This window comes from Dermacentor albipictus, chromosome 1 (assembly GCF_038994185.2).
Source record: "Dermacentor albipictus isolate Rhodes 1998 colony chromosome 1, USDA_Dalb.pri_finalv2, whole genome shotgun sequence".
Taxonomy (NCBI): Eukaryota; Metazoa; Arthropoda; class Arachnida; order Ixodida; family Ixodidae; genus Dermacentor; species Dermacentor albipictus.
In genome coordinates this window covers 95,570,947-95,588,199 of record NC_091821.1, presented here as the reverse complement: position 1 = coordinate 95,588,199, position 17,253 = coordinate 95,570,947, and the positions used below count along the sequence as shown (strand labels likewise).

General features: G+C 48.1%; 1 protein-coding gene across 2 annotated transcripts in view; it reads right to left on the bottom strand.

The window, feature by feature from the left end:
• The window catches only part of LOC135902639 (SUN domain-containing ossification factor), a 149,941-nt gene extending 133,375 nt beyond the window's left edge, over positions 1-16,566 (bottom strand). For both annotated transcript variants that reach the window (XM_065432838.2, XM_065432839.2), the window contains exon 1: positions 16,030-16,566. In XM_065432838.2, coding sequence (XP_065288910.1) covers positions 16,030-16,076 — 47 coding nt within the window. In that variant the 5' untranslated portion in view covers positions 16,077-16,566. The remainder of the gene's footprint in view (positions 1-16,029) is intronic.
• Positions 16,567-17,253: the final 687 nt, after the last annotated feature.

Genomic DNA, 17,253 nt, shown 5'->3' with positions numbered 1-17,253 from the left:
ATCCTTTGCCCAGTGGCTGCTGGCCCCTATGCATCAGGATCTTCGTCCCCCGCCGGAGATGCTGTTGCGATTGACCTTTAGTATTGTTTACCCGGCATCCCTTCTTGACAATTAATGGACCAGAGAGCTGGCTACTAAATCAGTGTAATCAAAGCTGACAGGTGAGACGAGTGACCACCTGGACCAGACTGGACCCAATATAGACGGTGACACATGAACAAAGGCGCTCACGTCGAAGCGACCATCTTTTTTTTTTTTTTGGAAGCAACAGCTACCCTGAGTACCACTCTATCAGAGCCTGACCCTGACAAACAAACCGTCAGGAATGGCCCACTAATTGACCAAAGGGGCCAATGTCGAGGACTTTCATGGGAACGACTTCAACATCATGTTCCAAGCTTGCCACGTCATTGCCTCATATGTGGGGGCGAACATGCAACACTGGAGGCAGAGCCCAGCGGGACGATGCGACATCACGGGCAGAATTTTGCAAAATGTTTAACGATTGTGGTTGGCCGAGAAGAACAGTGGACTTGCCCGACAAGAGAAAGGGGAAAAATAAGCACATAATAACTGGATCTTGAGTGCTGTGGGAGTGTGCTCCAACTCATACGTGTGCTCCTACTCATGGTTGCACCAGTACTCGTACTGAAGCTAGTACATTTAAAGTTTCATCACATAAATTTGTAACTAAACCCTTTCTTTCATTTCTTGGACATCAACCCGGACCCCTCGATCACCCAGCACCTGGCAAATCATCAGCCACGGAACCATAACGGCCGCTTGGACGCAGAGTCGCAACAACTGTATGACAGTGATGGTCCATGCTAGCCTGAGTCTCAACAACTGGTTGACGGTGGTGGGATACGCTACCCTGGGCCCTACATCTGCCAGCACCTAAACCAAAGGGAAGGTGAACAAGCCGAGGTAATTCACACGAAGGCCTATAAGACAGCGTTGAGTATGCCAAGAAGAACGGCAACCATAAAGCTACTAGATCTCAGCACAACAAATACCTATGATGAATGCCAGGCAGTGCAGCTCGCTTCCCAAAAGACAAGATTGCAGCGAACGACAGGAGGAGCCCTGCTCCGGAGACTAGGCCACCAAGACAGCATACGAGATCAAACACACGGTAGACATACTGGACAAGATCAGGTCTACGTACAAGGTGGTTACCAACCCTAGGCACACGCATCCCGTCGGTCGCCAGGGCAGACACAAAGCCAGGAGCCATAACCAGGATCTACCACAACAAAAGAACACAGTCTACGTAGTAGTATGCAGTCTACGTATGTACGTAAATGGGAGGGACACCGTGGTGACGATCTATTCCCAACTAAAGAAGGTCCGTGCAACGCTGGAGACCTGCATGCCAAGGAGGTCGTTGTCACTCTAGCGGTTGCCGAAGGCAACAGGTCTCGCTGTTCGCTAGTTATTAACAAGGATTCTGAGAGTGCCTGCCAGGACCAACAATAGGGCAGGCACAAACGCAGCCGGCATCTTCAAGGCCGGTGGCGGAAGTCAAAACACAAGATAATTTGGGCCCCAGGGCACGAGAGCACTTGCTGGGAATCTTCAGGCCAATTTTGTATACAAAGATATGCCAGCCCAGATATGGGAATGGGAACCGGATATGGATATGGGAACGGGAGGGCCAGATTTGGTTGGTTGAATGTGCCAGCCAGACAGCAAAGGCCGCAGGAGTCCTGGACTGATGAGCGCTCTGCAGGCGCTCTGCAGAACTCCACCTCTGAAGCTAATACAGACACAGACAGACAAGAAACTTTAATTCTGAAGCTAATAAAGTTTATTATCTCTCTTTCTCTCTTGGTAGGCGAAACTCTAATCTAAATCGCGCGGGACAAAAAATTTTCTATGGAAGTTTTAGATCGGCACGCAGTAGTTGGGGGCTCCGAATTAATTGTGACCAGCTGGGCTTCTTTAACGTGCACCTAATACACGGTACACGACCCTTTTTGCATTCCGCCCGCATCGAAATGTGGCCGCCACGGCCGGGGTTCGGACCCGCACCCTCAGGCTCAGCAGCGCAACGCCATGTCACTGGGCTACCGCTGCGGGTCAGCAAGCGCTTTCTTTCCCTCTCTTCGCACTTGAGCTGTAATTCCTATACGACAATCCATCATTCTGCTCCGGTTGAAGTTCAGCTCCAAAGTGGCGACACACATTTCCGTTCGAGCACTGTTCGAGTTCTGCAAAAGTAAGCGGTTCAGTTCAGATGACGGTTCCACATCCTGCCCATGAGTTACTTGTTAGCCGACTATCCCCTACACTGTTCACCTACACTGTGCGCTGTACACCTACAGTGTATAAACTGAGAGACAATATCAGTTTTAGTATAAAACAAGATGTTGCATTTTTTTTTAAATATACATGAAGCAACTCCATTGGATGTTTCCTCTTACGCACGGTGGGTGCGCAGATGCGAACGAGTCAATGTGCCCGCGTATGCAGCAAGGGCAGCGCTAGGAGAGAGTGCCTCATACCGCAGCGCATAACAGCCAAAACAAGGGAGGCGACCAGCCCAGCTCATGTTTTTCACATGCTGTGCCTGATACCCACCCCGAGAGCGGTCGCTCACCGCCATATTTTATGGCGCACAGCTGCGGAGTGACGCGTTGGCACAAGGGAAGACAGCGAAGGAAGAGGGACAATGGAAACTGGGCGCAATGGGTTAGCGGGGTCCCGGGGTCAGCGATAGTTGTTCGCCGGGCTGGCTATGCGCACACGCGCATAGGCCACGTCACCCCACCGACTGAAGCAGTAGGCAGGTCTCGAGCGCGGGTGGGAAAAACGAAGTCGGCTGGAACGCTGGGTCGGAAAATAAAAGACATGCATCGCAAGGAATGCAACGCACGGGCCGGAAAGGGTGCTGCGACTACAAAGCTCCTCGCAACCGACGTCTTTAAGGCATACTTTTGAAGCTGGCGATGTTATGACAAGTCTTTCGTGTTTTTCGCGAAAGGCAAGACCGTTAACCTCTCGGCGCGCCATTTCGACGCCCCCTCCCCCTCTCAACGCACGCAGCAGAAAGGGGGGGGGGGGTAGAGAGAAATTATTTGCAACCAATGCTTATTTACATCAGCGTTAACAAAATCTTTGATACTGTTTTGCCCTCATGAGCATGAGGTAAACTGAAAAAAAAAAACTAAATAAAGAAGAGTTGCGCTCCATGAGCGCAATCACACGACTGTGGTCTCTGCGCAGCGACCAAGGCAAGGGAGGAAAAAAGTGGCAAATGTTGCTGACAAGCTTAGGTGATGGCACTTCTGCAACGGACTCCTGCCTGTCGCTTCCTGCCAGTTCTCTATGTGCTTGATGGTGCCGAGAGCTACGCAGCAGTCCTAAAACGCAACGCCCTTCCTGGTCATTGCAGGTCACGCTGAGCGCAACGGTAAACGCAAAATACGCGAGACGCAGCACCAGACAATCCCTGCAGTGACATAGCACGACAGTGGACTGAAATAGTAACGAGGTACGCACGCGCATGGCTGGTCGCATTTCTATGCGGGTTGCGTATTGCTGACTCAGCGACACACGGAACTGATATAAAGAAATAGTTTTCAGCTGGAATGTCAGCGGCACGTTGCGCAAAATGGAGACACAAAATTCGCAGCCACGAATTCGCTTCAAGGGGAAAGGAGGTGGTGAACAGATAAAAGAAAAGAGAAAAAGACAGGTGCAGCTTGCACACACGCGCGGCCAAGTTCCTCCGGACGCACGTCAATCACACGAGGCCCTTACACAAGTGCAACCTGCTTCACACAAACAACACCGGGCCAGACTATAGCAATAGGAGAGTCGCCTATCTGTTTGGGAAAAAATAGTCTGTACGCATGAATTCCGTCGGTAACTAGGCGGCGGCGGGTTGGTCGCCAGCCTCTGACGTGGTTGTCCGAGCGCGACTGCCTCTCGCAAGGTCGTGCGCCTCGCGGTTATTTGAGGCCGCGGAACAACGCGAGTCACCCCCGTATTCAGAACGGGCATCGACTCGAAGCTTCATCTCATGCTCCACCGAACAGAGCAAAGCACTTTGCTCCACTGCATCCGAGTACATACTTCGAAAGAGCCATGGTTACAAAACTTTCGCTCAGAATTCGCCTTGGAATGTCACCGCAGCCCAGTGGCCAGTACAACTGAGATGTAGCGCTGTCATGTATTGTCTACTAGGTTGCCCCGTTTTTGCGCTGGAAAACAGCGCTATCTCAAACCGATTAGCCTAACAGCACATGCTGCCATTACTTTCGTGAGTCGAAGTGTGATATCTAGTCGAGCAACGCTTTGGATACGGAGGTCGGCCGCACGGCGCGTGCTTACAATCAAGATACCAGGCACGAAGCAACCAGAAAAAGGCGGCAACTAAAGCGGTGAAGCCGATATAGTGGGCCAGTGGCGCGTCCGCGGCGTGACCTCGCTCAGAATTTCAGAGACCAGCCGCTCATTATCGTTGTTCGCTTGTTGTCAAACCACGCACCAGCAGGTCCAACGCGACTTTCAGGTAAAGTGGCCACTGCATGCAAGCAGGCATGCGAAATCGCGGCTGGTCGCAACAACAAGCGGCGACGGCCCATCGCGCATACAGCGGGAGCGACTCATCGCGTACTAGTCGATAAACGCACCCCATATGTGTCCGCCTGTGTGTTCTAAGGTGACGTTCAAAAAGATTTCAGCGAAAGCTTGCTTCTCCGCAATAAGAAGCCTTGTAGGGAGACGTCCACTTCTGTAATTCTGTTCGTTTTACAGGCGACAGTAATGCTTGCGTACACATGTAATCGAGAACGTTAATTACCGCTATAACGGTAAGTGCTGTCATTAACAAACAACAAAGGTGCACTAATCGGAATCGAGCTCAAACCCTCTCGCTTCCGGAACTGGCGTTCGACAAATTAACGCCATCAGAATTTCAAAAACTTGCATGCTCTAAAATGTTCCAGTGCCTCGAGACATACTGTGGTGGTGACTTCAGCTGAATAACCCAGCCGCACTTTGAATGGTGCAGCGCTGCCTCCAAGAACACGGTAGCGGAGCGACTAAGTGGAAATGTCAAAAACTTACGTGGCCGTGCAGGGGTGCACGCAGTTCGAGCCTGAAGGATGTCGGGAGTTCCACGCGGGCTTATCTTAGTACCGACAATATACGGTGATTGTCAAAGACGATCCCCGAAAGCAGTCCCCTTGCCCCCATGAAAACAATTGTCGCGATCAGTGATTACATTTTTTCATATTTTAGAACGCAAACAATATCTTTCAAATTTGTCCAGAATTTTCGTTTTCCTGCATCTCACGTGTATTTAACTAGAGAAATCGCAACTGGGGACCAGATAAACTTTCTCTTATTCCCATATAGAGGGCGTAAGCATACAGGCAGCGCCATAAACACAATGACCCCGTGCTTGCAATATTCCTCCCACGTTAAGAAGGTCACCAACACAGATATTCATTAAGCAGCAGTAGGTCCCCCCCCCCCCCGGATCAGGTGTAGCTCAGGACAATTGACACGAGACAAAATGTACTTAAATGCCACGGCGATTTATAATAATACTGGTTCCAATTAGCAGTACAACCGCATACGGCTCGTATGTTCCCATCTGCACCGCTCACATGCCGAATTTTCAGTTGCGAAGCCGCTCGCGCGACCACGTCGGCGAGCGCCTGGGAGTCGCAGAGTGTTCCACTCCACTATTTGAATACTATCTGACAGCAAAAAAAGTTAAATTACAACAATTTTATTTTAGAGCGTTTATTGTGCGAATATGAGTTAAGCTATATAAGTCGCCCCAGACAACATGACATCCGAAGACTCTCCCCATGCAAGAAAACCGTTTGGGAGATGCCACGTGAAAGGGAATAGGGTGTTTCGCCCAAGCGATAAACCACACCTCCAATTTCACGCCAGAGAAAGAGGCTTTACGCCAGCGGTCAACGAACTTGAGACAGTGTGGTTACGCGAGGCTGCCTACTCGACACTTCGACGTAATCAGTCAACGAATAACGCCAGTGATAACAAACGTCGCAACGTAGACAGACAATGAGTTCATGAACTCTGATTCGAGCTTGACGCTGATTGTTTCTGCTGTGCACTACTAACGCTGCGAGCTATCCGCATGATGCAATTCCGCTGCGACATCCTCTGTTATCTATGATCGTGCGATAAGAAGGCTCATTGCGAGTAGAATCCGCCAGAGTAGTTTGCATCGGGTTCAGGGCACTTGTGCGCCTACTTTTTCAACCTGCCGTTGGTAGACCGACCGGTTGGTGGTTTTTTCAAATCTCGCCGCTAACGGCATGCGCTGTGCGGGAAAGTGCAATGTGCGGCCTCCTGACTAGCCTCGAACACTATACGTGATTCGTCAACGAAATCTCAGCAGACGGGCTTGATGCAATTTAACCCCCTCGCCTCTTTTCCCGGAATGCGGCCTGCAACCGAAATCACCCGCCATGGGTAACCAGCGCTGGAGCTTCGCCTGCCAATAGCAGCGCCGTAACACACAGCCTAGCGAGCGGTGAACACAGTTTTGAGTAGCACATACTGCGATTTCGTGTCAGTAAATTCGCCGATCACCTCGAGACACACTTTTCACGGTTCCTCCCATGACAGGAAACCGACGAGCTAGGACGTAGCAACGCATGCGCTCGGAGCAACGCGCATAGCTGGGCGCATCAGGCTAAGCAAACATTGACACAGCCGTGCGTCTGTTATCGTTTAACATGTCGTGCCATCACCTTGGACTCCCTACTGGACGTGTCAGCACACTTTAGTTACACACTGAAGCTTGTAGCGCCTCCTGGCCAGCGCTGGTTCTTCATACGGCCTTAAAGAACGACGGCACCAGACGTTTGCTGACCACCGGACCTGGTGTTTGCGTTCTCGCAGCCAGCGGGGATTTCTATCACACTAATAATGGGCGTTATGCAAGTTGGTGTTCCCGTTTCGACAGTAAGCTCAGCAGGAATACGCTGTCGTCACTGAGCGTGGTGTACAAACTGCAGCGTTTAACACGTCGCGCGAGTGTTCGCATTCAAGAAACTGCAAGGTAGACGAAAATGCAAGAGTGGAAATGCGCGCTCCATATGACTCGTACAGCTCAAGATGCTCAAACACGTTTATAACCACTGCGAAGCCCTTCGCACGTTTTATGTGGTTTTTCGAGCAAGAAGAAACTTGCTTGGAATATGTCGCACCTGCCTACAGTCGATACCGCTCCGCTGTTGCAGATCTCGCCTGGAAGCAAATGGTCGGGTAAATGATGAGCCACTGTCGGAAAGACTATTCAACGAGGAGAGATGCCCCCCCCCCCCCCGCACGCTCCGTAACCGGCAGAAGCTTATCCGGGGGAAGGAACCCCCCGCTATATCACCCCCTCCCATTCACGATCAGACTCGGCAGCCGTAGGCGGAGAGCGCATACGGTACATCTAGGGCACAACGGACGGCGCGTACCTTCAAGACACGGGACCAAACAATATCCATGCTGCGAGCGAACGGCCGCCACGACGAGCTTATAAGCGGGCCGCCACGAAGAAAACTAGAGCACGTTTCCTCTTGCGGCCACCCGTTTAGCCACCCGCGGGCGCACGGCGCCGAGCAGGATTTGGGCGCAGACGTGCACGCAGGACTGCCGGCGATCTTCGCTTTGCTCGCGCGGCGGTGCCGCCGGTAACACACAACAGTCGCGCCGGCGGAGTACGTGACCGACGTCGCGTTTTCTTTCGTTCGCGGGGCCCGCCCCCAAATGCTCGCCGACTGCTGGCCGGACGAGAGCACGCGTGCGCGCTTCCACCTCTTCCACACCGTCATTCAGAGCAGCAGAAACACCTCGCAGCTGCTACAGCGTTACACGAGCTTTCGTGAATCACAGGTCGTTACAATCTTCAACAACGCACTACTGAACCCATTCGCCTTTCTGAAAACGTGCAGCTGCAACTGAAGCTTTTTTTTTCTTTTTTTCTGTGAACTTGTAAGGAACGGCTTCGAGTGTTTTTACTTACTTCAGCCGCTAGGTAAACAGCAACAATTATTGCGGCAGGAAATGGTGCTTCGTGTATCTTGGCTATCGGTTGTGTTTGGAGCATGCAGAATGAGCTCGACGATCGATCGCCATCGAATATTACGCCCGGATGAGCCATCAAAAGAACATTCGCTTGGGCTAGTACGCGATATGCGTGCGAATAGACTGACGTTTTGAATGTGCAAATAGCAATTAAAACTGAGTTTAAGCATCCGCCTACAGAACATGTATAGACATGCCGACGGAAAATCAAAGGAAAAAAACGGGGGGGGGGGGGGGGGGTTGGATCGTTAGTCCTACCCCTTACATGGATTCACGAGAAATGTCTTATTATTATTCAGTCTCACTACTTCAATCTGTTTCATGCACTTCGTGCAGACACGGTGTGAAGATGAGCGGACACCTCGAGAGAAAATTCCAGACAGAATTAACCCTTTCACTCTGTACCAGTTCAACCTTCAGGGTGTGATTTTTCTTTCCATAATCCAGCTCTGACTTCGCAACTGCGACCAAGCGTTCAGTTCCTGTCCCAGGTGCTCCCTTCTATAACATGCAATGCGCGCTGCCACCTTCGCACTTCCTGCTTCCTCCACTCGAGCCAACCTTACTTTGTTCCTTCGTGTATGTGCTCTCGGGGAAATGTGAACTACTGAAGAAACGAAACGAGAGAAAAAAATTAGAGAAAGAAAGAGCGCAGAGCCAGGCTTTCCTCGCAGACTGAGCTGCGCAGCCTGGTTTTCAAGAAGGGAGGTAAGCGTCTAACATCTAACTACCGCCATATTGCTATACTTTCGTTCTTTAGTAAAAGAGTAGAAAAACTAATAATAATACGCTTATCAAGTTATTTATCAAAATTTCGTATCCTATCACCAAACCAATTTGGGTTTAGGGAGCGATACTCAACTGATTTAGCATTAATATTTCTAATAGACAAGATTCGGCAGGCAATTGAAACCAGAAATTTAGCTGGCGCACTATTTATTGACTTTTCTAAAGCGTTCGATTCATTGTTCATAACATACTTTTTGCTAAATTAGACTATTGGTATAACTGGCCGGGTACTGTGATTATTACGTAACTATTTGAGAGATAGAGAATATACTGGATCAACATCCAGCACTTACTCAGACCCTAAAACAACTAACATTGGTGTACTACAAGGATCTATATTAGGACTTCTCTTGTTTTTAATAAACATTAATGACCTCTCACAGTACCTAAAGTGCTCTACTGTATCCTTTATGCTGACGACACTACTATCTCCACCTCAGACAAGTCTTGATTCATTAATGTGCAAGCAAAACCACGACACGGCTGACATTGTAACCTGGTGCTGACTAAACAGACTACACATTAATACTGCAAAATCTAACTTCATTTTCTCAGCTAAACAAAAGCTTATCTCAGTGTCTTCATCGCTAACCTTTGCTTACCTTAAATTTGATGCACATGTTTTATCCTTAACAAAGAAGGCAGCATATGGGATTAGAATATTAATTAAAGTTCACAATTTATTTAATGTGAAAACACCCATCTCCCTCTACTATACATTCATTCACACACACACATTAATTGTTGCATATCATCATGGGGGAACACGTATCCCACACATTTATCCCCTCTAGAGCATACCCAAAATCAAGAAATTCGCATCATACACGTAGCAGTTACACATCGGAAGCATCTCCATTGCTCAGCTCTAATGGTATTTAATCGCTACAGAAACGAAATAAATACTCACTTAGAATACTTGTTCATAAATCTGTTAACAGAAAGCTCCCATTCCCTATAATTACTAACAGCCAGTATCCACACTCCACGTCTACCCATTTCGCTTATACCAACAGCTATTTATTACCAAAACCTAGAACTAATTATGGCAAATTTACTACTAATTTTTCAGCCACACTACTTTAGAACTCATAACCGTGTCATATTAAGATGCTCTCTCATTTTTACACATCCAAATCAAACCTCCGTAAATTTTTTGCAGCAAGTATAATTTCATCATTACCATTATATTAATAATTGCTTTGTATCATTAAATATTTTACAGCGTTAGCTAGCGACGAATTTAATACGGTGTCTTGTGTGTTTGCACGTAGCTGCTTTGTATTTATGTATCCTACGCATTTCTTATGGGAGGTCCCCTGTAGTCTGTTGACTATGGGACCTCCCTGTATGTATGTATAATCCCCATTGTTTGTAACCTTATTGCACAATAAGGAACTCTCGAATAATAATAATAATAATAATAATAATAATAATAATAATAATAATAATAATAATAATAATAATAATAATAATACACGGTCCCGAACGAAAAAAATATATAAAGAGCAAGCGGAGCTTTTCATCACAAGCAATACTCGAGACGGAAAAAACTCAGAAGGGAACGTCTTTTCCCCTCTCTCTCTCTCTCTCGTCTCATTTCTCTTTCGGAGGTCTATCCTTTCCAGCTCTTGGTATTTCTTTTGGGTGGCAAGCAAAGCGCTCGCGACGGACATGAACAATGGCCACTTTCCCAGAGCAGCAAGCTAGTTAAGGCGTGCGCCGACGGAGGCAAGTTGCGCACAGCAAGCGTCTGCCACAGCCTGTATTTTGGGCAAGCGGTTTCCGCGTGCCCGCTGCCCCCCGGCGGTCCCTCCTCAGCGAGTTTCCAGCGGGAAAGGGCGCAACCGTTGACTCAACGCGATCAGGCAGCGGCACTTGGGCGCACTCGTCCCGCGTGATCGTAGTACGCACGCACATAGGACACGCGCTTGCACCAGCTGTTCCCATCGCGCATTGATTGCGCCAGCTGCGTTCGCAAGCGCCCCAGGTGAGACGCGCGGGCCAGGAAATGCGCACACAAGGTCGGAATGCACACACCCGCCCTTTGCACTCTTCAGGGGTCTCAAGGGCGCAGGAGGAGAGATATTTCCCTTCCGCTATGGCAACGCGTCCCCGGAGCGAACAATCCAGAGCGCGGAATCAGCGTCCGCGGATTGTCCGCGGCATCTCGCGGCTCGAGAGTGCTTCAAGTGCCCTCTCTGGGCGCCGGTTATCTGCACTGCATTCGGCAGCAGCCACGCGAAATGATGCCACCACCTACCTGTGACATAAAGCGACGTGAATACGGCACGCGCTTGCATCTCGCGCTCTGTACGTTACATCTGTCCTTTCAAGCTACAACAACGGAAAAAGAGCTATAGAGTGCGTTTTGTCATTGTAGCATGTGAAAACAACCCATCTCCCATATTTACGAATTTTCCGCCCAACATAATAAACGTTTCAATGTGAAAAAAAAAATAAATATGGGGCTTTACGTCCCAACGTGGTTACGAGAAACACGGTAGAAGCAGGCTACGGATTAATTTTGACCACGCGGAGTTAGCTGGCGTGTACTGCGGGCAAAAAAAAAAAAAACAATTACGGGGCTTTACGTGCCAAAACCATTTTCTGATTATGAGGCACGCCGTAGTGGAGGACTTCGGAAATTTCTACCGCCTGGGGTTCTTTAACGCGCACCTAAATATAAGTACACGAGTGTTTTCACATTTATCTCCCATCGAAATGCGGCCGCCGTGGCCGGGATTCGATCCCGCGACCTCGTGCTCAGCAGCCTAACACCATAGCCACTGAGTAACCACGGCGGGTGTACTGCGGGCAGGTGAAACGTGAACGGGACATGAAACCACTCTTGTACCGTCCGCTTTCGCTGTTTTCGGCCGAAATGACTATGTACCAACTAACTGAACAAGCTCTCACGTGACTCATTAGTCTGGATCCCAGAAGCTACCAGCAAACCTTGCACGAAACGCACAACATTTGATTTCTCGTATTCCTGAATTGTAATTCATCATAATTTTGTAATTTACGATGCATTTTCGAGCCATAATTCTGAAATTCAATAATATTTCGGCAGTCGTTTATTATTTCGTTCTTTTATTCGGTAAACCCGTTTTTATCAGCAATATTATTTCGAACACCTGAAAATGGCAGCGAACAATGTCGCAACAGAAGATATTAGGATAAAGCTATTACGACCCAGCAACAGAGAAGACTTGCATGTGAGCATGTCCACACGTGCTCACTCCACAACGGCCTGCACAATCCGTCCGGCAGCCTTGGGTCGTCACGCGTCGCTGTAGTGTCGGTGGTGATGCAGATCACAACAAGAATGCGTTGAAGTTCAGTGATTTTGAAAGTCCTCGCCTTCGGTGTATGTGCGAACGGCATTGAAATAAATTAGAAATTATGATGCAAGCACGTGGCGTACTTGCAAACGTGTTTGCCTCTACACAAACTCCGACAGCCAACACCGAAGCGCTCGCAGATACGAGCATCGTTGCACTGCGCAATAGCTGTTCGCCCAGAACAACGCTGTCCCGATTGCATGCGGGCTAACATTGACAGTGGTGCGCAGAAAACGTGCGAAATTGAGTGACAGAAACAGCAGCTCGTGAAAGTCAACGATGTGTGAACGAAGCCGCACATAAGGCAGCATAATGAAAGGCCGGAATTGTGCGAAAAGGTTTGCGCGCGCTAAGGCAATCTTACCTCCGTATTCAGAAATGTGTCTTAACTTGAAGCTCATGCTTAACTTGATATAAATGACGCCTGGTGCGAACGCGCTCAAGATGCTCATTGCGTTTCTTTTAGTGCGTTCACGACAGGTGTCATTTAAATCAAGTCAAGCATGAGCTTCAAGTTAAGATGCATTTCTAAATACGTGAGTTAGACTTCCTTTCTAATGGCATCACAGAATCGACCAATCGACCCTTCCATAGCAACGACGAAGAGTTGATCGCTCTGAGTTTTGCTACCAAGGTACCAACCTCAAGACAGAGCCAGAAGCAGTTCGTATGCGGCCAGCTGGGACATTTGCAGTTTTGACAGCTGCCGAAACGCACTGCGCAAGCCGCGCTCAAAATGAATATGCGGCGGCATCGCTGAATCTAGCAACGCTAAAAGGTTACGTCACAATTTGTAACGCGCCAGCCTTGCTTTGCTGGCGTGTTCTTTATTTTTATCCAACGCTGAAGTGCGCATATGCGACAGAACAGCCTGTATCTCTATCGTTATCCGAATTACGGCCGCCAGTTAAACCTTCACACACACACACACACACACACAGCAAAAGATGTTCCCCTTGCACGAGGCCTTTGAGGAACCTGAAGGGGGCATGTTGCTCCTACATGTGGTAAGATGTATTCTTTAGAATGCTATCTTAGTATTCTTGTTTTTCTAATGATTCGGAATCGGTGACAAAGCAGGCTACTGATCGGGCTGCCAGCGTTATGGTCCGAAGTAACGTAAACGCTTGAGTGCAGTGGGGTCATGCGGGGGCCCAGGAGCCTGCGTGCCCCAACTCCTCAGTTTGCACAATAAAGTTTTTATGATGATGATGAAGCTGCCCCGACTACTTCTCTTAATACCACTGCGAAAAGTCGAACCAAATGGCTAGAGCCACACACGCCGACAGACGGTTTTCAAGGAAAAGATCTTTCGCAGTAAACGCCAAAAGTTAAACCGCGGAAATTAAGTAAGAGCTATTTGCATCACTATGGAACCGTTGCGACGTCAAGGCATGTGGATGGCGTTTTGGGCCCGTGTGCATGCGCGCGTTCCTCACCAAATCGCACCAAGCAAGACGCATCTCAGACGACCGAAAATACAGTATTTCATCGACCATATAACCCTGTCACATGCTCTAATGCGAATGCAGCAGCGCAAGGAGGCGGCAACGAGTCAAGGAATTAAAACACATGGCCAGACTATAAGTACCGCCTTCCTGCGTTGCCTGCGGTGAGCTTGCTCCGACAGTCGCACATCGGCTTTCCGACAAGCTCTATACATCTTCCAAGGTGGACACTCATAAGCCGAAAGCTTTACGAATATGTATATCTGTTCGCGAAAGGTTTTCTCCTCCACCCTTCTTACGAAACAGGGGGGAAGGGAAACATGTCACAGTCCGAATGCTTGGCCTTACACTAACTGACAGTTATCGTACATCCGCCAAAGCTGCACTGACAGAAAATGTGAGATAATGCCGGTCGAGCCTCAAAATGACGATTAAAAAGACGTATGGAAAAAAGTATTTTTCTTAATGCATGTAGTCGGGAACGTGCTCGACACTACGTAACCGTGCATAAAAATCGCGAAAAGAAAAATATATACATCATTACAAAACACATACGAGCTTACCTACGAAAAAGAGTTATTTCTAAAGAATCAAGAAGACAGTTTGCCATGCCCTTCTCCCCCCCACAGCAAGCATTAATGTAAACACTAACTATGAGCACAATATCGTCCTGGTAATTCATCTCCCTGAAGCGCTGGCTGTCCTCATCTGCAGAGTATGTTTGCATAAGCGATCGACAATAACAAAGTTTAATGCTTAGTCCAAATAGGCCTGCGTGTTTCCCATGATGCACAACATACATACGTATTATTCGGCCAATGGATCGGTGGTAAAACTAACGGATGGCGAGGACATCAATTTCCTCCGTGCCCATTGAGATTGTGCTAAACTCGTCGGAAATTTATAAACTATCGCGAAAGCTGAAACCATTTTTAAAACAGTTTTTTGACGGGATTTGCGAGCTGCTGTCGGGCTGTTTATATACCGCAGTGATCAGGGGTAGTAAGTAGTTACGGTAAAACAAGGATAGCTTTGGCCGGCCACGAAATTTTTAACCCTGCGTGATAACCATGAATAGCAAAGTAGAGCGTATCCTGGCGGAAAGTAACGCCCGTTGATGAACCACTACGACGAAATGTGGAAAACAGCGCTCGCATGAAACAAAAGAAGGAAATTTACCAACGCCATGCTTGCGCCTATTTTCCGTGCAAGCGATGCCTTTTCCATATTACGACACCCACTGAAAACTTTCGCGCCCGTACCAAGTTTCGTGAATATTTCGTGATACAACGCCGCGTTAACGCTACGCTGCGCGCCTTCGAAAGAACCTGGCGGCTGGCGTTCCGAAGCAGAACAAAGTTTGCTGCCCGTAAGTTGAAATGCCAGCGGTCGCAACTAATTGTATGCACGCTTGACGCTGCATGCAGACAGCATTGTACGCAATATCAACGCTGGTCATGATGTATATGCGTCGCTCACAACCTTTAGCTCAAGGCGAAAACGAGTGCTGACCCGGCAGCTAAATTACACGTCATGACAGGTTCGACCAGAAGAAATGAGAGGAAGTCGCTGCGTGTGCTTTCAACCAAAACCTTAACGCGACAAAACGCACTCTAAAACATTCAAAAGAATTTTCGCAAACAGTACCATACAGCTATGCAGCCATACGGCATGAAGGAGGCGGCTGCATTACTGTGTATGTGCCCGTCAGTCTCTGGTTTGATCATTATTTCGTTGCTTAAGATATGATGCTCTACCCATGCCCCACAAGCAGAAAGATTATTTATTTCTTGCTAACATATATCGGAACAGCTCGGCAATACAAGAATGACTATGCTCTGAAAAGTGTGCGGGCAGGCGAGTAATACCGAAATCAGGACAGAATTGAAGGACGCCTTTCGTCATACGTTACTATAGTTTAGCAAACATCCTATGATTATGATTCCACGGATTGACGAAATTGAGTGAGGCTAGAAATGAACTGCATTTCTTGAGATGCAGTGCCATTAATGATACGTGTCTTTTTGATTGATAAGGCAAGTTCTATCAACACACAGCGAGTTGGTCACTGTAACCTTGCTGCAATGTTCTGTAAACATTAATTAGTGTTCTTACGTGTGATTGTTGTCTACGGCAAACGCACTTTGACACATTGTAAGGATGCGCTCTCAAAATGTAGTTGTAAACACACTGCGGAAACGAAATTCGATGGGCTGCGCACACGCTTTAAATGGCCGGAGCGATTTAGTAAGCAGGAGCTATTTACACAGAAGTGTAGGCACAGAACTTCAAAATCCCGACAACAGATTATGTAAACTAGAGAGAGCTGTCAAGCCGGTCCAAGTAGAAGAAACAATGAAGAACACAAGACTCACCCTAGAAGCCAGACGACGATGCAGAAAGCGAAAGACTTTATCGCCATCCCGAATTTTTGGTCATCGCAGCTTTGGTCATGCTGGCGTGAAGGCGTTGAAGCACAGTGAACTTGGAGACCCCTAAGTGGTCGCACGCATCGCCTGAGTACTTCAACAATCGTGCGAGCTGTGACACACAAGACTGACGTGTATTAGGAGCGTCCTTGCGGCGCCTACAAAGGCTTTGAACATTGGTTCGCGCAGCACGTAGGTTCGTCGCACTGGTGGCTTGGGGAAGAGAGAGGGCTATGACGTCTTCGTACCTCGGCGGTGTGCGGCGTTGAGCCTCGTCATAACACTGGTCCCGAGAAGGAGAAACGACGGCTAACGGTCACTTTTGTGGGAGCACACGCCGTGAGCATGCTACGATTCACAAAAGCTCTACGGGCCGGGCCTAATTTTCATCACTTTTCTCTACCACTTTTGCTCTCGAAAGCTACCGGCTCACCCTGGATGATTGCAACGCTCGCAAACCCACGCCTCTGAAGTTCTTGACAGTTAGCGCCATCTGTGTGGCACAAAAAAAAACTAAACGAGTGTTTATGCGCAATAAATTATTTACGCTGAAATAAAATACTGGGAATAAATATTTTTATATAATAAAGCAGTGTTTTGAATTGTATTTTAAAGGTTAAGTGCAGGGTAAATAAAATGCTGCTCATCATGTGATAGCCTGACTATAGGCGGCGCAGTCAATCCAGACTAGTCGAGATATTAGCGCTACCGCGAAATTTGAACAACGGAAGCAAACGCATGCATCATCATTTCAATGATTTGATACAACGTTCAACAACTTTAAGCTCTTCTGCGTCATTTTCTTTGAGCCTCTGAAAGGAGGAGCCTGCTTTGAACACACATTATTTCAAACGCTTGATGTAATCCACAATATCTCGGCTGCACCAGGATGGCTGGTTAGCTGCGCACCAACAGTGTTCACACAAGCCGCCTGGCTTATTTATAAGCATGGCACACCTTACATCCTTGAATCCCGCCGTGATAATGCAATATTCTATTCAATGTTCTTTTTTTTTCTTTTCGCATTTCGTCAGTGATCTAAGCGCTGCTCCGCCCCCGTTATCACCGGGATCGATCGACCTTGAACGATCGATTAGTAGTTGGGAATATAATCGAGCGAAAGAAACCCTTACATTACTAACATTAAACCACCCTGTACACTGTCATTTC